This window comes from Mobula birostris, chromosome 1 (genome assembly GCF_030028105.1).
Source record: "Mobula birostris isolate sMobBir1 chromosome 1, sMobBir1.hap1, whole genome shotgun sequence".
Taxonomy (NCBI): domain Eukaryota; kingdom Metazoa; phylum Chordata; class Chondrichthyes; order Myliobatiformes; family Myliobatidae; genus Mobula; species Mobula birostris.
The window spans coordinates 227,036,653-227,058,489 of NC_092370.1; the positions used below are offsets into that span (position 1 = coordinate 227,036,653).

General features: G+C 44.3%; 1 protein-coding gene across 1 annotated transcript in view; it reads left to right on the forward strand.

Moving 5' to 3' along the window:
• The first annotated feature begins 12,954 nt into the window (after window positions 1-12,954).
• The window catches only part of nrde2 (NRDE-2, necessary for RNA interference, domain containing), a 79,736-nt gene continuing 70,853 nt past the window's right edge, over window positions 12,955-21,837 (forward strand). The window contains exon 1 of the mRNA XM_072272918.1: window positions 12,955-13,054. Within this exon, the coding sequence (XP_072129019.1) occupies window positions 12,982-13,054 (73 nt within the window). The 5' untranslated portion in view covers window positions 12,955-12,981. The remainder of the gene's footprint in view (window positions 13,055-21,837) is intronic.

Sequence of the window (21,837 nt, forward strand, 5' to 3'; positions counted from 1 at the left end):
AAAGAATACAAACAACTTGATAAAACAATAAAAAGAAAATGCAGAGAAGCTAAAGACATACGGCTAAATGAGAAATACTCAGAGATAGAAATGCTACAAACCCATAACCCTGGAACAAAGTTGATGCACAGTAAGATTAAAGAACTAACGGGGAAATTACCTTGCTCAGCAAGTGGATGCATCAAGGCAAAAGACGGCAGCTTAATTATGAGCAAAGAAGAAACCCTAAACAGGTGGACAGAACTTTTTGAAGACCAAAGAGGAGAAAAATCAAACATAAAGAAGAATCTTGAAGAACCTAGCATTCTAAAATCAGAAATTCAAGCAGCCATAAATAAAACAAAACACAACAGAGCAACTGGTCCAGACAACATCGCTGTTGAAATGATACTGGCCTTAGAAGATTTTGGAATAGGGAAAATAACAAAAATAGCAAATGAAATCTATGATCATGGGGAGTTACCTGATGGTTTAAGTAAATCAGTGTTCATCACAATTCCAAAGAAAGAGGGAGCAACAGAATGTGAGTTACATCATACAATAAGCCTGAAGAGCCACATGGCAAAAATTATTCTCAGAGTAATCATGATGAGAGCAAGATGCTGTATAAAACCAGAAATCAGTAAAGAACAATGTGGGTTTGTGGAAAACACTAGAACCAGAAATGCAATTTTCATGCTACGGATGATCTGTGAACGAGCCATCCAGGTACAAAAAGACATCTACCTATGTTTCATCGACTATACCAAAGCTTTTGACACTGTCGGACACCAAGATCTTCTGGAAATGCTTCAAGGTCTTGACATAGATGGGAAAGATACACGTTTCTTAAGAAACTTATACTGGGACCAGACAGCATCCATCAGAATAGAAGGAGAAGTGAGTGAGTATGTGAAAATCATGAGAGGAGTCAGGCAAGGTTGTGTGTTTTCGCCAGACTTATTCAACCTGTATAGTGAAAATATCTTGAGAAGTATCAAAGACATCAAAGGATTCACAATTGGAGGCCATAATATAAATAACATCAGATATGCTGATGACATCGTACTAATAGCTGACTCAGAAACAAAATTTCAAGAACTACTCACTATAGTGGCAGCAGAAAGTAATCGCAAAGGCCTCTCAATCAACACCAAGAAGACAGAAAGCATGGTCATCTCCAGAAAGACAAACATCCCACAATGTGTGATCAAGATCCGAAATACAAACATCAAACAAGTCAACAAATTCAGATATCTTGGCAGCCTAATAACAAGTGATGGCAGGTGCGACACAAATATCAAATACAGAATAGCAATGGTGAAAGAAGCTTTCTGAAAAATGAAGACCATATTAACAGACAGAAAGATGAGCACGCACACTAAAAACAGAATACTGCAGTGCTACATTTATTTTATCCTGACTTATGGAAGTGAATGCTGGACCATTTCCCCAGCAATGGAAAAGAGACCAGAAGCAGTTGAATTATGGTTCTACAGGAGAATGTTAAAAATATCATGGACCACATACACACCAAATGGAGAAGTTCTCGGAAGAGCCCAAGCAGTTTTACTGGGTTACAAGCAGTTACACTCATACTAACAATAAGAGAAGGACAACTCAGATTCCTAGGACACATCATGCGGAAAGATGAACAAGAAAAACTCATACTCTCTGGAAAGATCGAGGGGAGCAAACCTAGAGGAAGACCTCGGCTTATGTACATCAAAAGCCTAGCCTGGTGGCTACACATTGAGGAAATGGAAGTCATCCAAAGAACGAAGGATAGATCTATATGGAAAACCATGGTCACCAAAGTCCGCATTGGATATGGTACCTTGACATGTATAAACTTATTGTAATTCAATTGTTTTACTCTATATTTATCATGGATTTTAGTGTCCTGCTGCCACAAAGTTAACAAATTTCATGACACATGCCGGTGATATTAAACCTGATTCTGATTCTTGAAATATTGCAGTCATAGAACAAAGAACAAAGTATAGTACATGCCCTTTTAACCAACTCTAAAATCAATCTAACCCTTCCCTCCTATATAGCCCTCCATTTTTCTATCATCCCTGTGCCTATCTAAAATTTTCTGATATGCCCCTAATGTATCTGCCTCTCCCACCACCCTCATTGAGTGTTCCATGCAGTCACCACTCTCCTTACTTCTGACATCCCCTCCCTCTATACTTTCCTTACACGGATGGGAGGGCTGTGGTCCAGGTGCAGATCGATAGGGCGAGGAAGATAAATAGTTCATTGCAGACTAAATGGGCCTGTTTCTTGCTGTAGTTTTCTATGACAATTAATTCTGATCATATCTTTGCCCCTCATGTTAGCCATTTTCACCTTGAGAAAATGTCTCTGATTATCCACTCGATCTATGCCTCCAATCATCTTTGCACCACTATCAAGTGATCCTATCCTCCACTCCAGAGAGAAAAACCCTCACTCACTCAACCTATTCTCATCAGACATGCTCTGACCTTCTGATGAAGGTATCCTGGCACAATGGTGTTGAGTTAGTTTATACAAGACTTGTGTTTGTAGTGATATCTTCTGCAGTCAAATAGTCTACTGATCCTTGGATGAAGAAATGATGATTGTGAGGAAAACTATTCACGTGGGTGAGCACTCCTAGGATTTGATGTTTAGGAAAGAAAGGACAAATATTGTGCTAGAAATATGTTAGCTATCGTAAAAATAACTGCAATGCTGCAACAGGCCCGCCTCAAACTTGAGGAATATCTCACCTTACATCTGAGAAAGCTGATGCCTTCTGGAAAATACTGATTTCTCTAACTTTTGGTAATTTCTCCACCACCCCCTTCTCTCTTTTTCCATACCCCATTCTGGTACTCATCTCAACCCTCCTTCTCTTTCTCCCATGGGCAACTCTGCTCTCTTATCAGATTCCTCCTCCTTCAGCTGTTTGCCTCTTCCACCTATCACCTCCCAGCTTCTTACTTCAATCCCCCCCTCACCTGCCCTCCCCCACACACACCTTCCCCCTCACCTGGTCTCACTTATCACCTGCCAGCTTGTACTCCTTATCCTCCCCTCACTTTCTTACTGTGGGCTCTACCCCTTTGTTTTGTATTCCCGATGAAGGGACTTAGCCCAAAACATTCCTTTCCGTATGGCCTGCCTGTACTGCTGGGATCCGCCAGCATCTTGTTTGTGTGTGTTGCTCAAGAATTCCAATATCTGCAGAATCTTTTGTGTTTAAATAAATTGTTCATTCTTTTTACCTGCATCAGAATTGGCCATTTCTGTTAGTTATCCAGCTGTGACTTTGGCTCAGTTTTTCTCCCTATTAGTACTGCCTGTCTTGCTGGGAATGTCCCACAGCCCTGCTATTAAACACCACTAAATGCAGATTAAAGGCACGTCTGACTGCCACATTATCTTATTTGCTCTCACCCTATCAGTGGCATTTCCTTTCATCTTCCCATCCCTCCCCCATCTTCTCAGCAATTTAAAACCAACTTGCTTTTTCTCTCTCTATCTGGTTTCTCATAGCTGTAATGTTAACAAGAATGCAAGAGATTCTGCAAATGCTGGAAATCCAGAGCAACACACACAAAATGCAGGAGAAACTCAGCAGGTCAGGCTGCATCTATGGAGAGGAATAAGCAGTTGACTTTTTGTCCAAGACCCTTCATTAGATCTGTAATGTTATCTCTGTTTTCCATTTCATTGATGTTATCTTACCTGTTGAATGTTTTACTTCAGACTCCCATCATCTGCAGTCCTTTTTATCTCCCTGCGTCCTGATGTTGGCCACGGCCCAAAATGTCACTCCCCTCCATAGATCAACACACACACAATGTGCTGGAGGAGCTCAGCAGGTCAGGCAGCATCTATGGATGAGAATAGATAGTCAACGTTTCAGACTGAGACCCCTCATCAGGATATCCATAGATGTTGAGTTCCTCCAGCATCTCAAGATTTTTAGTCTCTCGTGAGCCCTTTTATCTTCAGTAGCTCTAGTGTAATGTAGGCTAACATTATACTCACCTCAACACTGAACCGATTCCACAATCCATGGACTCACTTTCAATGACACCACAACTCATATTCTCAGCATTATCTATCTATTTAGCTATTTATTTATCTATCTGTCCATTTGTTTATTTGTCTGGCTGTCTATCCATCTATCTATCTATCTGTTTATCTATTTTTATGTTTGCACAGTTGTATTCTTTTGCACATTGTTTGTCCGTCTTTGCGTGTAGTTTTTCAAGTCAAGTCAAATTTATTGTCATTTAACTATATACATGTACAGTATAGAATGTATATAGAAACAAGACAATGTTTCTTCAAACCAGGGTGTAAAGCACATAACACACATAGCACATGATAACTTATGAAGGTAAGGAGAAAACGTACAGATGAATCACACATAAATAACAAACTAAAGTGCATTCTTATTAAATATTGTAAGGTACGGAACAGATTAACCGGTGACATTTTGAATACGATGCAGCCGGGAGTTCAGAAGCCTAATGGCCTGGGGGAAGAAACTGTTTCTCATCCTGACCATTCTTGTTTTTATGTATCGTTGTCTCCTGCCCGATGGTAGGAAGTCAAAGAGGATGCTGGATGGATGGGCGGGATCCTTAATAATACTATGGGCCCTGTGTACACAATGCTCCTGATAAATGTCCCTGAAGGATGGTAGGGAACGCCTGTGATCCTCTCAGCTGTTCTCAGTTCTTTGTATGGACTTCAGGTTTGATGCTCGACTGCTCCCATACCAGATGGAGATGCAACTTGTCAGGATGCTCTCAATGGTGCTCCTATAAAACACAGTAAAGATGAGGGGTTGCTTATCTCAATCTTCTGAGGAAGTGGAGGTGCTGCTGTGCCTTCTTGTTCAGGGAGGTGATATTAAGGGACCAGGTGAGGTTATCCATGTTGTGAACTCCTAGGGAATTGGTGCATTTAACTCTCTCCATGAAGGAGCCATGTATGTGCAGAGGGGGATGGAGTGTCTGCACCCTCCTGAAGCCCACAGTGATTTCCTTCATCGTCTCCATGTTCAGGCTTAGGTTGTTCCTGTCACGCCTATCCACCAGCCGCTCCACTTCCTCTCTTCCTCTCTGTCTCGTCATTGTTCTTGATAAGTCCACCCACTGTTGAATCAACCACAAACTTGATGATACGGTTTGAGCTGGATCCTGCAACACAGTCATGCGTCAGCAGTGGGCTGAGCACACAGCCTTGGGGAGCGCCCCAGCTCAGCGAAATGGGACGAGAGACGTTGCTGCCCGCACGGACTGACTGTGGCCTTACTGTTAAGAAGTCCAGTATCCAATTGCAGAAGGAGGTGCTGAGAGCCAGCGAGGACAGTTTCCCCACCCAGTTTCTGGGGTATGATGGTGTTGAACATCAAACTGAAGTCTATAAACAGCAGTCTGGCATGTGAGACCCTGTTTTCTACTGCATCATCGGTGGATCAATTTGAGCAATAAGCGAACTGGAAAGGGTCCAGTGTAGCCGGGAGAAATACTTTAATATGCTCCATGACCAGCCACTCTAAGCATTTCTTAATGGCTGGTGTTAGTACCACTGGATGATAGTCATTTAGGCAGGATATTGTCGCCTTCTTTGGCACTGGAATGATGGTTACCACCATGAAAACTGAGGGGACAATGGCTTGTCCCAAAGAGATGTTAAATATATCCATCAGCTGGGCTGCAGAGTCTTTCAGAATATTTCACTGACTCTGTTGTATTTCTTTGTTCTACATGAATGCCTGCAAGTAAATGAATCTCTGGGTAGCATATGGTGACATATACGAACTTCGGTAATATATTTACCTTGAACTTTGAACTTTAACGATTTACATGAAATGGAAGTCAAAGTAATGAAGATGTTTATAAAGTAAAATCCTGTGTGTTTAGAGAGGGGAAGTTAGAGAGAGGAATTTGGAGAGAGGAATTGTTTACAATGAATAAAAGATTGATAACCTTAGGGTACAAATGTAAATTCAGAGTCAAAGAAAGACGTCATACTCAACAAGCTGAAGGCAGTCGGAACGCTGTCCAATGGTGAGATGAATCCAGATTCCAGGAGAAAATGTCAGAATGAAGAAAACAGCAGGAAAAGGGCCAACTTAGATTCGATGGGCTGAATGATCTCCTTTATTGTACTATGAATCTGCATCCTGTGCATCGTAATTACCCTGTCTCTCTTTAGTGAATAAACAAGCTCGTGTGTTTCTTTTATGGAGATAGAGTTCAGATTGTATGGTCCACTGGGAGAAATCCCTCTTTGAACCTGTCAACAATAAGGCTTTATATTTCCCCTGTTGGCCTCTCAAATTATCTTCGAAGCCAGGACTTTTATGAGCTGCGATAGTTTTCAGAAAGAGTTTCCATGGTGGTCTATCTGAGGGACTCTCAGGGAGAATAAGGCCTTCGTCTGGCAGAATATGGAAATATGAAGAAAGATGCAAAACACTCTTTCCACAGCCTTCTCCACTACTACTCAACTTATTGTTCAAGAAATATGGAGGTGCAAGCGTTGAATCACTCCGGAGAAATAGACTAAAAGGGACCTTGTGAACCATGCGAGGGCCCGGGTCACTGGGGTTGGAGGTTGGTGCAAGTCTAGATAGTCAAGGCCCAAAGGCCGAACCCACGATCGGCATCCTGGGTTGAAGTCTGAAGCTGGAGACTTGAGAGTCTGGGGATAAGGACAGGAGGCCCAGAGGCAGCCTGTTCTGGGGTTGGAGATGGTGTGTGTGTGTGTGTGTGTGTGTGTGGGTGTGTGTGTAGAAGGGACTTGTTTTGTTGCTGTTGTTCTGATGAATATCGTGGACATGCCATGTTGGTGCCAGATTGAGCCCGTGTGTTGGTCTGATGTGATAGATGTCTTCTTTCTATCACCTACATAGGATGTCTATGTAATGCCCCCCCCCACCGAAACCAACAATTCCCTGTTGATCTCACATCTGATGTTTCTTCATACAATCAATCACAGGCTTTTTGACAGCAAAAGGCATCACTGTAAGCAAATCCTATATTTCCCCAACCAAAACCATTATCGGGAGGAGTGCAATGTTTCATTGCATATATTTAACGTGGAGGTCGACAGATAGGGCATCAAAGGTTACAGGGAGAAGGTAAGAGAATGAGGTTGAGAGGGTTAATAAAACAGTCATCGGGCAGAGCAAACGCGATGGGCCAAATAGCCTAATTCTGCTCCTATGTCTTATGGTCTTAGACAGTTCATCATAGCCTTCTGGAGTAGAATTAGGGGCGGCCAAATTTACTAATCTTACCAGCATCAGCTAGATCCTGAAATACATCTAACAAACCTAATCAGTATATATGTACTTTGAAAAGTTACATCCAATGAACAGGAATCGATTGTCCTAAGTTCTCACCCAGATAAAGTGGCTATACTTAGTACATGCATTGATGACTGAAATGTTTCTTCTGCGTTCTCCTTGTGGTTCAGGGTCCTCAATATGATCCCAGTCTTTAAATAACCTGTGCCTTGCCACAGCTGTGATACTTTGCAAGCTCTGCCCCCTCATGGTATTAGCAGAACTGCAGATCAGACCTCAAGCAGGTTCTTTAAGTGGAGCAGCATGTTTTAGTGTTTCGGTGTTCGGTCATAAGATGTGGGGGCGCACGGAAACAAGGAAAGAATTGCAGTTAAATGGAGGAAAAGGAGTAAAGCCCCAGTGCGCAAGATCACAAGAGGCTGCAGAGGGTTGTAGAGTCAGCCAGCATGATCACGAGCACAGACCTCCCCACCATCAAAGATATCTTCAAGAGGCAATACTTCAAGATAGGTGGCACCCATCATTAAGGGTCATCACCATCTGAGACAAGCCTTCTTCACCTTACTATAATTGGGAGGAGGTACAGGAACCTGAAGACCCACACTCAATGATTTAGGAACCAGTTCTTCTCCTCCACTATCAGATTTCCATGAACTCGTGAATACTACCTTGCTATTCCCTTCCTGCACTATTTATTGACATAGTGATTGTAACTTATAGTAATCTTGTTCTTGCACTGTGCTGCCGCTGCAGAACAAGACATTTCACAACATATGCCAGTGATAATAAACCAGATTCTGGTTCAGAGCCCAAGTCTAAACTACACAGCCAAAAAGTATAGATTTAGGCCTCTCAGGAAACAGCTGGGAAACTATCCTAGCCACCAAGTTTGGTAGAAATGTGAATATTCCTTCCATAAAGCAATGACTAATGTTGCAAGGATCATTAATTTTAGGTCTGACATTGACAGAATTTTGTTGGTCAGTGGCTTTAATAGGGGTTGTGGTGTTATGTGGCAGTAGAACCAACCACCTCACCTTATACTGCCAACTCCGACTGCTTATACAGCCTCCTCCAAAAAAAGGGGTCGAGTTTTCAAAGATAAATTTTCACAGCCCCAGGCAGTCTCAAACTAATCAAAAGTCAGCTATAAACTTTTTTTTTTGAGGCGCATTCTTGTGTACAAGATAATAAAAGGCATAGATTGAGTGGATAGCTAGAGACGTTTTTTCCCAGGTGGAAATGGCTAATACCAGGGGCATAATATTCAGGTGACTGGAGGAAGATATAGGAGGGATGTCAGAGATAAATTCTTGACACACAGAGTGGTGAGTGCATGGAACACCCTCCCAGGGATGGTGGTAGAGGCAGAAACATGAGGGGGCATTTAAGAAACTCTTAGATAGGCACACAGATGCTGGAAAAATAGAGAACTATGTAGGAGGGCAGGGTCAGAGTAGGTTAAAAGGTCAGCACAACATTGTGGATTGAAGGATCTGTACTCTGCTGTGCTGAAGCATTCTACGTTCTGTTTTATACATTTACAAAAATGAAGTTGACAACATTAGCAATAACTTTCATTCAAAAATCTTTCAATATGAATTTCAAGAGGCTGGTTGTGGCACACATTAACTCCAGCCTCCCAGACAACATTGACCCACTGCAAACACCATCTCCCTGACCTTACAGTCAGCTCTGGAGCATTTGAATGGTAAAGACCCCTACGTTAGACTAGTGTTTATTGACTAGAGCTCCACCTTCAATACTATAATTCCAAGCAAACTTATCTCCAACCTTCTAGATCTGGCACTCAGCATCTCCCTTTGCAGCTGAATCTTTGACTTCTTGACCAACAGATCGCAATCAGGAAGGATAGGCAGCAACATGTCCGGCATGATTATCCTCAACACTGGTGCCTCACAAGGCTCCAATGCCAGCCCCCAACTCTACTCCCTATATACTCAAGACCATATGGATCTAACTCCATCTACAAGTTTGCAGGCAATGCCTCCATAGTGGGCTGTATTTGAAATAACAATGAGTCAGAGAACAGGAAGGAGATAGAAAGTCGTCTCATGACAACAACCTTCTCCTCAAACGTCAGCAAAAAAAAAGTGCTGGTCATTGGCTACACGAAGGGAGGGGGTGATGCACATGCTCCTGTTTACACCAACCATGCTGAGGTTTGAGCCTTCAACCTTCAAGTTTCTTGGAGTGAATACCAGCAAAAGCCTGTCTTGGTTCAAGCACATAGACACCACAGCCACGACGCTCACCTGTCCAGGCCATGGGCTGGAGGTTGGAGGCCCAGGGGTGGCCTGTTCTGGGGTTGAAGACGTGTGTGTGTGTGTGTGTGTGTGTGTGTGTGTGTGTGTGTGAGAGAGAGAGAGAGTGGGAGGGAGAAAAGGGGTTTGTTGTTGTTTTGTTGTTCTGCTGAACAGTGTGGGCACGCTGTTTGTACTTGGGTTTGCTTGGGGTGCTCCGGTTTCCTTCCACATTGCAAAGACATATGGGTTGGGGTTAGTGAGTTGTGGGCATGCTATTTATTTATCTAGAGATGCAGCGCAGGATAGACCCTCCCGACGCTATGAGCTGCACCACCCCAACCAATCCCGATTTAACCCTATCCTAACCATGGGACAATTCACAATGACCAACTAACCTACCAATACATCTTTGGACTGTGGGAGGAAACCAGAACACCCGGGGAGAACCGCGCACATTCCACAGGGGGAATGTACAGAGACTCCTTACAGAGAATGCCGGAACTGAAATCTGAACTCCGACACCACTCAGCTGTAATAGTGTCATGCGAACTGCCTAGCTACCCTGGCGCTATGTTGGTGCTGGAAGAATGGTGACCAGGACATATATGGACCATGTTGGTTTTTGATGCAAACCAATGCATTTCACTGTACATTTCAATGTTTCAATGGACATGTGACAAGTAAAGCCAGTCTTTAATTTTGTCTCTTTACCATTGTAATTGCCCTTAGGAAGGTGGTGATGAGTCTGATGAAGGGTTAAGTAACTCAAAAGCAACGTTGTCAGATAAGGAAGTATTGGATCAACCCTTAGTGATGATGGAGGCACAAGGTCTTTGAATGGAGACGAGGGGTGGTGGGGTGTGGTGCAGAAGATGGTGTAGCTATGCCCTTGTACTTCCCGGTCATAGGTTTAAAAAGTGCTATCAAAATTGCTTTGTGGTGCAGTTAAATGAAAGTCACATTTTCCATTGATTACCAGTCAAGTGACCAGTGCTCAGTCTCCTGAGTGTTGTTGGAGTTGTATTCATTCTGGCTTGTGCCACATCTCATGCAGGAAATTTGGGGTGTGACGTGGTGAATCACTCAGTCAGTGAATTGCTCATGGTATTTAGCCGACAAAGTGGAGTGGACTTTCTGATTAATAGTGACTCACAAGATGTTACTGTGTTCTTTATTTTTCTTCAGATAAAGATACAGCTTGGTAACAGGCCCTTCTGGCCCACGAGCCTGCACTGCCCATTTACACTCTTGTGACCAATTAACCTACTAATCCGTACATCTGGACTGTAGGAGGAAGCTGGAGCACCCAGAGTAGAACATATGAACTCAATACAGCAGCGGTGGAATCGAACCCAGTCATTGGCACTGTACTAGTGTTATGTTAACGTCTACACTACTGTGCTGCCCCAGAGTTGACGGTGGGGACTTTGCAAGGATAAATGGTGAGACATTTATTTTTTGAGATAGTCACTGTCTAACATTATGATTACTGCTTTCCAACCTGGAATGAGGCCTGTAACATTTACGAGGGACACTGTTGTAGGAAAGCTCTTCCATCATCAAGGACCCCCGCCATCCAGGTAATGCTTCCCTCCCGCTACTGCCATCAGGAAGAGAGCTGTCAAGTCCCTCACCACCAGGTTCAGGAACAGTTATCCCTCAACCGTCAGGCTCCTGAACCAAAGGGGATAACTACAGGCATCCCAACACTGAATTAATGCAACAGACTACATTATGAACTCACTTTTAAAGAGTCTATAACTCATGTTCTCAGTATTTATTGCTTAGCTATTTATTATTACTTTTTTTCTTTTTTTGAATATGCACAGTTTGTCTTTTGCCTGCTGGTTGTTATTCCGCATTTGTTTTCATTGATTCATTTTATGCTTCTTTATATTTACTGTGAATGCCCACAATAAAATGAATCTTGTGGTTGTATATGGTGACATAGATGTACTTTGACAATAAATTTACTTTGAACTTTGAACATTCATAACGATGCCTGAACTTGTTTCTGTCTGATTGCTTGGCCAGCTTTATATGCAACATTAATTCAACAGAATATCATGTAAAAAATGTTTCATAGAATCATGGAACCTGAAATAGGCCCTTCGGCCCCCGTATCCATCCTTACTATTAAGTAGGTATTTACTGATAAGCTACATGACTTACTTGGAGCTCTGACTAAGTACCTTCATTATTAACTGTTTGCACACATAAATTCAGAAATTGATTGCTGATTACTTCAATTATTACGTATGTATCTATTACACAGAAGAGAAACAGTGTAATTTGCCCACAATGCCTGTGCCAAACATGATGCTGAATTAAACTAATTTTATTTTGCCTGTACACGTCCATGTCCCTCTATATTCACCTGTTTCTTAAACACCACTATACTATCTGCTTCCACCATTCCACCAACAGTTTGTTTCAAGCATCCACCATTCTCTGAGTAAAATATAAACTTTCCTGCATATCTCCTTTAAACATTTTCCCTTTACCTTTAATGCATACTCTCCAGTATTTGAGTGGGCACATGGCCAAGTGGTTAAGGCATTGGACTAGCGATCTGAAGGTCGTGAGTTCGCGCCCCAGCAGAGGGAACGTGTTGTGTCTTTGAGCAAGGCACTTAATCACACATTGCTCTGCGACGACACTGGTGCCAAGCTGTATGGGTCCTAATGCCCTTCCCTTGGAGAGGGGAGACTTGCAGCATGGGCAGCTGCTGGTCTTCCATACAACCTTGCCCAGGCCTGCGCCCTGGAGAGTGAAGACTTTCCAGGCACAGATCCATGGTCTCGCAAGACTAACGGATGCCTAGTATTTGACATTCTGGGAAAAGACTCTAATGCTCATAATCTTAAAGACTTCTATGGAGGGGAACAAATAGTTGACGTTTCGGTCTGAGACCCTTCTTGGTCTGAAATGTTGACTGCTTATTCAGTTCTATAGATGCATTTTGTGTGTGTTGCACAATCTTTTGAATCTGTAGAATCTTTTGTGCTAATAAACTCCCGTCAGGTGTTCCTTCAGCCCCTGACACTCCAGATACAACAATGCACATTCGCCAACCTCTCATATCTCAGACCCTCCAATCCAGGCTACATCCTGATGAACCTCTGCTGCACCCTCTCCAAAGCCTCCACATCCTTCTTGAAATGAAGTAACCAGAATTGCACACAATAGAATAATTGCAGTCTAAGCAAGGTTTTATATAGCTGCAACGTGAAACATAATATTTTCGTAGATTCATGGCTATAAACTTATTTGTACATTTTCCCTCGCTTGTAGTCCAAGAAAGGGCAGTTAGACATCTCTACTGATGAGGATGCACCATCTGAAACTACAAATCCCAAACTCCCTCGCGGTTCCATGCCGTCATATTCAAAGGACGAAGCGACGGAGGAGAGCGGCCTTGGGAGGATGGAAGCGCCGTCGGGTTCATTGTTCCCGGCGTTTGCTGGGACGAAGGTGCCCTGTGCAAGCGGTTCCGAAGGTAAATGCTCGGGAGTGGGTGCTGCCCACTAGGGCTCTCCCCACCAGAGTGCTTGCATCTTCCGTTTTCCTATCTCTGCACACAAGAGTCTGCAATTGGGCCTTGATCACCCTCTATTTCTGCCAAAACAGTTCGGCTTCACCTTGTCCTCTGTCCGTTTTGTGGAGCATTGCCGTGCGTTCCTTACTTATAGCGGCCTCTTTCGCAGCTGGGGGCTATTTGGCCCTGTTATTCATTACCCTGCTCGCTCACTATCCTCTCATGCCGTTGGTCTGTGGTTCCCCCCCGCCTTTCTTCCATTAAAGCATCTACCTTACATCCCTTCTCGAGGTTTGGATTGGCTATTCACCCGGGTGGTGGGGTGGAGATACGTCTCACCAAAGGTGTAGGGCGCTCCTTCCCTCCGCTAGCCTGCGGATGACCATTAGGCAAGGTGTAGCACCTGCTTAGCAACCCCCACCGCCGATCCGACCAGACCAGGGTGAAATGAAGCCGTGGGGACATGGTGGATGGTTGTATGAACAGCTGGTGCGTCTCTCAATCCTAGTCCTGCGTCCACTGACGCCAGGCAGCCATCTGAAGAGTATTGATCATGGCTGGGGTAAAGACACAGCCCAGAAGAAGGCAAAGGCAAACTACTTCTGTTGAAAAATATTGCAAAGAACAGTCATGATCCGTAAAATATAGGAGCAGAAATAGGCCATTCAGCCCATCGAGTCTGCTCCACCATTCAATCATGGGCTGATCGAATTCTTCTAGACATTCCCCCCCCCCCCCCCCGCCTCTCCCGATAACCTTTGATGCCCTGGATAATCAAGAACCTATCTATCTCTGCCTTAAATACACCCAATGACTTAGCCTCCACAGCTACTCATGGCAACAAATTCTACAGATTTACCACCCTCTGACTAAAGTAATTTCTCCGCATCTCAGTTCTAAATGGACGTCCTTCAATCCTGAAGTCGTGCCTTCTTGTCCTAGACTCCCGTACCATGGGAAATAACTTTGCCATATCTAATTCGTTCAGGCCTTTTAACATTGGGAATGTTTCTGAGAGATTTCCCCTCATTCTCCTGAACTTCAGGGAATACAGCCCAACAGTTGCTAGACGTTTCTCATATGGTAACCCTTTCGTTCCTGGAATCATTCTTGTGAATCTTCTGTGAACCCTCTCCAATGTCAGTATATCCTTTCTAAAATAAGGAGCCCAAAACTGCACACAATACTCCAAGTGTGGTCTCATGAGTGCCGTATACAGCCTCAACATCACATCCCTGCTCTTATATTCCATACCTCTGGAAAGGAATTCCAACATTGCATTCGCCTTCCTCACAACTGACTCAACCTGGAGGTTAACCTTTAGGGTATCTTGCACAAGGACTCCCAAGTCCCTTTGTATCTCTGTATTTTGAATTCTCTCTCCATCTAAATAATAGTATGCCCATTTATTTCTTCCACCAAAGTACATCACCATACACTTTCCAACATTGTATTCCATTTGCCCATTCCCCTCAGCTATCTAAATCTCTCTGCAGGCTCTGTTTCCTCAACAGTACCTGCTCCTCCACCTATCTTTGTATCATTGGCAAATTTAGCTACAAATCCATTAATACTGTAGTCCAAATAATTGATATACTTTGTAAAAAGCAGCTGTCCCAATACCGACCCCTGTGGAACTCCACTGGTAACCACAGAATTCCACAAATGAACACAGAACACTCACGAGCTGCGTCCTTCTCCAGACCTTGCACTCGTCCAAAGAAAGTTTTACTTCATTAACCCCCTAGTTGCCTGGGATCCCTCACTCGCCTTGCTTCATAGTCTTCCAAGGTGAATCCCAATGCTAGGAGATCATCCAAATACACCAAAACTCCACACAAGTCCATATCCCCCGCTGGAAAGTTGCAAGGGCTCCGGATATGCCCTGGGGCATCTTTTCGGACTGGAAGAATCCTGGGGTCCTATAACGGCCGTCTTCTCCTTGTTGGCCTCACTCATCGGGATGTGGCAACATCCACTCCTCAGATCCAGCACATTAAACCACTTCGCACCACTCAGACAGACCAGTGTGTCTTCGGCCTTCGGGACCACATACTGGTCGGGGACAGTGCGTCTGTTCAGAGTCCTATAATCCACACACACGCTGCCGGCGTCCTTCACATCTGCAGGGGCCAGTTGCCGTGACCTCTCTCTCACCGAGGTGTCTACAGCGGTCAACTCCCCCTCACCCCCCAGTGGTACATCAGAGCATCCACTAAGAGGATCTCACCCTCAGATACTACCCCCCCGGGCCATATCACCATCGGCTCTCGTTTAAATTCGGATACTGGCCCAATGCCGCTATACACGTCCTCACAAGCAGCTCGAAACACTGGGTGCACAGATAATGCCTCCAAACAGCTCTCACCCACCTCCTCCGGGCAGGCCCCCATGCGCCTCCTCACCAGCGGGGAGTTGGTCCCCTCCAGAATCGAAACGCTGCCCGTCTCAACAGTGTCCGGGCACATCAGCACTAAGTATTCATGACCCTCAGACACCCACACATTGGCCTCCGAGAACTCCAGTTTCACTGACCAATAACCGTCATCTGAATAATCACCAGCATTGGTACCCCAGATCTCCAGTGCCCTGAAGGTTATCAAGGGTAAATGCTTCAGAAACCGGTTGTAAAACGAACTGTACAGCAACTCGACCTGCGACTCGGTGTCATAGTCATACTTTATTGATCGCGGGGGAATTTGATTTTCGTTACAGTTGCACCATAAATAATTAAATAGTAATAAAACCATAAATAGTTAAATAGTAATATGTAAATTATGCCAGGAAATAAGTCTAGCACCAGCCTATTGGCTCAGGGTGTCTGACCCTCCAAGGGAGGAGTTGTAAAGTTTGATGGCCACAGGCAGGAATGACTTCCTATGACTCTCTGTGCTGCATCTCGGTGGAATGAGTCTCTGGCTGAATGTACTCCTGTGCCAAACCAGTACATTATGTAGCGGATGGGAGGCATTGGACAGCATCCTCTTTTCAGAGAGTCCAGTTCCATCCCCACAACATCACTGGCCTTAGGAATGAGTTTGTTGATTCTGTTGGTGTCTGCTGCCCTCAGCCTGCTGCCCCAGCACACAACAGCAAACATGATCGCACCACCACAGAATCGTAGAACATCCTCAGCATTATCCGGCAGATGTTGAGTGTGGCTTCAGCATGGCTTCCATCCCTCCTTAACGACCCACTGGAGTGCAGTCCCACTAAGCCTTCAGAAAAAGGGTCTTTTCCTCTCGGGAGTTCCTTCATACATTGCTGGGAACATGTTCCCCCAAGAGACACCAGGCAGTTCTCCCACTGAATCTCCTCGAAGTTTCCTGACACCTCTCTGATCAGCTGAATGACCCTCCCCCCCCCACCGCACTGCAACCAATTTAGCTGTTTCTCTAGCCAAACAAAAAACCTCTGAAAGCTTTTCCCCATTCTCCCGACTCACGTTTGGAAACTCCACCCCGAGCTGCAGTTTGCCCCCAGTCGAACCAAGCACCTTTTCCCGCGCTTGCCGATAAAGAGCAGCTGTCACTATGGAGGCATTGAACCTGACAGTTCTAACAACGTCAGCAGCCTGCCTATCCAAACTTCCAACCAATCCCTGTCGCTGTCCGTCAGCTGAGCACTGCCACTCACCTAACAACTGAGAGGTCCGCTCTGCCCACGCCTCCGCCCCTTTAGGGGTGGACATTATTCCAAAAACCGGGTGGAGCCTGCCATAGCTAGAACATTCCGACCACTCTTTCCCCTCACTCCTGACAGTATGGACAGCCCATGGCCCCGCCTCGCCAGTAGACACTGGTAGTCTCACCACCGTGACGTCAGTGCTAGTCTGACCTAGAACAAAGACCGCCATTTTATCAGACCTTGGCGCCACGCTTTCAACTTCGCCCTCAGCTTTACCCAAACTCCAAAATCGAATGAACAATTCCTCCTGGGTACAAATATCCACCCCACTGAACCCATTCTTAACCGTAATCCCACAGAAACACAGTAGCACTGATTTAAACAGGGCGATCACACAGCCTTCCACAGAATCAAATCCCGGACGAGCCCCCAAATGTAACACTTGCTTTGCCTAGTGGCATGATCTCGGGGTGATAACCCCCTGCCCAGCCAAACCTTAGAACTCTCGTTTGGATGAATGCTGTGCGATGTGTCCCCTGTTTCAAACCAGTACCCCGTAATGATAAGCTGCACACAGGATGCGGTTAAATAATTAAGATTTTATAACTCTTACTTGAACTATGGGATTAGTAGAGAACCAAAATATAAAATAAAATGGCGCCAAGAATAATAATTAAACAGTTTGTGCACAGATAACTCGGAGCTCACGCAGTATCCTCGGTCCACCATTCGATTTCCTCCGAACTCGGCGGGTCCTGAGCCCCCGTTTGGGATCCGCTCCGTCAGCCAGCTCACAGCATCTCTTGGTGTGCGTCTTCTCTCTTAATCCCCATGGTGCATTCTGACCAAATCCCACGCAAACAACAGCTTTCACACAGACAGAAAGAATAACATCTATCCCAATTGGTTAGCAAATGAATACAAGTCCCGTTATCACTAATTATAACCCAAACATGCTGCTACAGAGAACCCCTTACATCAGCAGTTAACATTACAGAGAAGCCATTTTATTATAACATTGCAGAGAAGCTGTTTTATTAGCCTTAGCAAGTAACATGAAAGAAGAACCCCTTACACTTAAATAAGGGAACAATATCTGCAACCCTCCAATCTTCTGGAACCTCTCCCGTCCCCATTGATGATGCAACGGTCATTGCCAGAGACTCAGCAATCTCCTCCCTTGCTTCCCACAGTAGCCTGGTGTATATCTCATCCGGTCCCAGTGACTTATCCAACTTGATGCTTTCCAAAAGCTCCAGCACATCCCCTTTCTTAATATCTATATGCTCAAGCTTTTCAGTGCACTGTAAGTCATCCCTACAATCGCCAGGGTCCTTTTCTGTAGTGAATACTGAAGCAAAGTATTCATTAAGTACCTCCGCTACCTCCTCCGGTTCCATACACACTTTTCCACTGTCACATTTGATTGGTCCTATTTTCTCACATCTTAGCCTCTTGCTCTTCACATAGTTGTAGAATGCCTTGGGGTTTTCCTTAATCCTGTCTGCCAAGGCCGCCTCATGGATCCTTCTGGCTGTCCTAATTTCATTCTTAAGCTTCTTCCTGCTGGCCTTATAATTTTCTAGATCTCTATCATTACCTAGTTTTTTGAACCTTTCGTAAGCTTTTCTTCTTGACTAGATTTTCAACAGCCTTTGTACATCACGGTTTCTGTACCCTACCGTCCTTTGCCCGTCTCATTGGAACGTACCTATGCAGAACTCCATACAAATATCCTCTGAACATTTGCCACATTCCTGCTGTACATTTCCCTGAGAATATCTGTTCCCAATTTATGCTTCCAAGTTCCTGCCTGACAGTTTCATATTTCCCCTTACTCCAATTAAATGCTTTCCTAACTTGTCTGTTCCTATCCCTCTCCAATGCTATGGGTAAAGGAGATAGAACTGTGATCACTATCTCCAAAATGCTCTCCCACTGAGAGACCTGACACCTGGTCTCAACCCAAAATGTCAACTGTCCACTGGTGCTGCCTGTCCATCTGGAATCCCCCAGCATTTTGTGCTTAGCTGCTGATTTCAGCATCAGCAGTCTCTCGGGTCTGCAGAATGGAATTGAATTGACTTTATTACTTACATCCTTCATATACATGAGGAGTAAAAATGTTTATGTTATGTCTCTGTCTAAATGTGCAATGTGCAATTTATAGTCATTTATAATAGATATTATGTACAACAGGATACTCAATATAACATAAAAATACAGTTGTGTCAGCATGAATTAATCAGTCTGATGGCCTGGTGGAAGAAGCTGTCCCGGAGCCTGTTGGTCCTGGCTTTTATGCTGCGGTACCATTTCCCAGATGGCAGCAGCTGGAACAGTTTGTGGTTGGGGTAACTCAGGTCCCCAGTGATCCTTCAGGCCCTTTTTACGCACCTGTCTTTGTAAATGTCCTGAATAGTGGGAAGTTCACATCTACAGATGTGCTGGTCTGTCGGCAGCACTCTCTGCAGAGTCCTGTGATTGATGGAGGTACAGTTCCCAGACCAGGTAGTGATGCAGTCAGTCAGGATGCTCTCAATTATGCCCCTGTAGAACATTCTTAGGATTTGGGGGCCCATACCAAACTTCTTCATCCATCTGAGGTGAAGGAGTGTGCCTTTCCGCAGCAGCATTCCTCTGGAGGATCTCAGTGGTATTTGCGGAAGGGAAAAAGTTGTGAATGGCACAGGAGATGCTGGAGGAACTCAGCAAGGCTGGTGACGTCTATGGAGGGGAATAAACAGTTGATATTCTGGGCCAAGACCCTTCGTCAGGACTGGAAAGGGTGCCGTCTAACTTGTTGAGTCCCTCCAGCAGTTTCTGTGTGTTGCATGAGATTTCCAGCAGAATCAGAATCAGGTCTAATATCACCAGCATACATTGTGAAATTTGTTAGCGGCAGCAGTACAATGCAATGCATGATGATATAGAAAGAAAAATATGTATATTAAATATTTAAATTTAAAATAGAGCAAAACAGAAATTTTATATATATATACAAAAAAAGTGAGGTAATGTTCATGGGTTCAATGTCCATTTAGGAATTGGATGGCAGAGGGGAAAAAGCTGTTCCTGAATCGCAGAGTGTGTGTTGTCAGGCTTCCGTACCTCCTTCCTGATAGTAACAATGAGAAGAGGGCATGCCCTGGGTGATGGGGGGTGATTAATAGCTTCTTTTGATTCTGTGCAGTAGCCCCCTCATACCAGACTGATGCAGCCTGTCAGAATGCTCTCCACGGTACATCTGTAGACATTTTCAGGTGTTTTAGGTGACGAACCAAATCTCCTCAAACTCCTAATGAAATATAGCCACTGGCATATCTTCTTTATTACTGCATTGATACGTTGGAACCAGGTTATATCATCAGATATATTGACACCCAGGAAATTGCTCACTCTCTCCACTTCTGGTCCCTCCATGAGGATTGGTTCGTGTTCCCTTGTCTTGCCCTGCCTGAAGTCCACAATCATATACCCACTACATCCTAGAAATCAATGGGTAATAAAATGCCAATCTTGCTGTTGATGACCATGGTCTGTAAAATAAACCTAAACCCAAGAAATTTTGCAGAAGGTGGAAATCCAGAGGAACAAACAGAAAATGCTGGAGGAACTCAGCAGGTCAGGAAGCATTTACGGAGAGGAATGAGCAGCTGATGTTTTGGATTGAGGCTCTTTATCAGGACTCTGCCCAAAACATGGACTGTTCATATCTCTCCATGGGTGCTGCCTGACCGGCTGGGTTCCTGCAACATTTTGTTTGTTCTTTTGTAAAATGAATGAGTTTTGAGATCCAAGCCACAGATTGTTTTCACTAGCCAGCTTAACTCTGTGGATACTGGCTCTTTTATCTTTGACAGATTTTCTTCATTTACTCTCTTTGAAGAGTTACCTGGTCTTTAGTCTGAATGTATTTATTTTTATTTAGCGATACAGTGTGGAACGGGCCCTTCTGTTCTTATGAGCTGCATCGCCCAGTAACCCACCAATTATCCACTAGCTTAATTACAGGACTATTTACAATGAGCAATTAACCTGCTTTCGACTGTGGGAAGAAACTGGAGCAGAGGAAACCCACGCACTCATACGAAGGATGTACAGATGTTTTACAGACAACATTGGAGTTGAACTCCAAGCTCCAAGTTCCCGAGCTGTGATAGTGTTGGGCTAATCTCTACGCTACTGTGGTGCGAATGGAGAGGTTTAATGTGGTAGTTGTTTCATAATGAAAGCAGCCTGTTTATATAGTGATGTTGTTGCAGTAAACCAGGGGCTCCCAGCCTTTTCTATGCCATGGACATGGACCCCTACCATTAACTGAGGGGACTGTGGACTCCAGATTGGGACCCCCCCCCCGCAGGAAACCATCCCAAGGGACTCAATAGGAAGGCTTAAAAATAAAATTTGACATTGAGTAACTTAACATATTGAAACATTTCAGTAGATTTTGAAGTAAAAGGTATGCCACTTAATTCTCATAGACAAATACTCTGACGTTTAGGGAGACTCATGGAACTGCAGATGCTGTAATCTAGTGCGACACACAAGACGCTGGAGGCAGCATCTCTGGAAGGAAATGGGCGGTCCACAAAATGTTGGAGGAATCTAGTGGTTAGGTAACACTTATTGCGAGGCCTATGCATATTATTTGCCAGGGGAACCACCACCAAGTGGTGTTAGGTCAGACAACAGTGATGTGATATATTGGATGAAATGACTTGGGCCCAAGCACTCTATCAAACTTCTGCAGTGTCCTGACTGGTTGCACCATGGTCTGGTATGCTAATTCGAATACACAGGAACATAAGACCATAGGAACAGAATTAGGCCATTCAGCCCATCAAATCTTCTCCCCAATTCTATCACGACTGATTTATCATCTCCCTCAATCTCATTCTCCTCATAACCTTTGACACCTTTACTAATCAAGAACCTCTCATCTTCTGCTTTAAATATACCCATCATCTTGGGTCCACAGATTCACCACTCACTGGTAAAAGAAACTGCTCTGCAACTCTGTTCTGAAGGGACATAACTGTACACTGAGGCTGTGTCCTCTGATCCTGGTCTCCCCCTTACTATAGGAAAGATCCTCTCCATGGCCTTTCTATCTT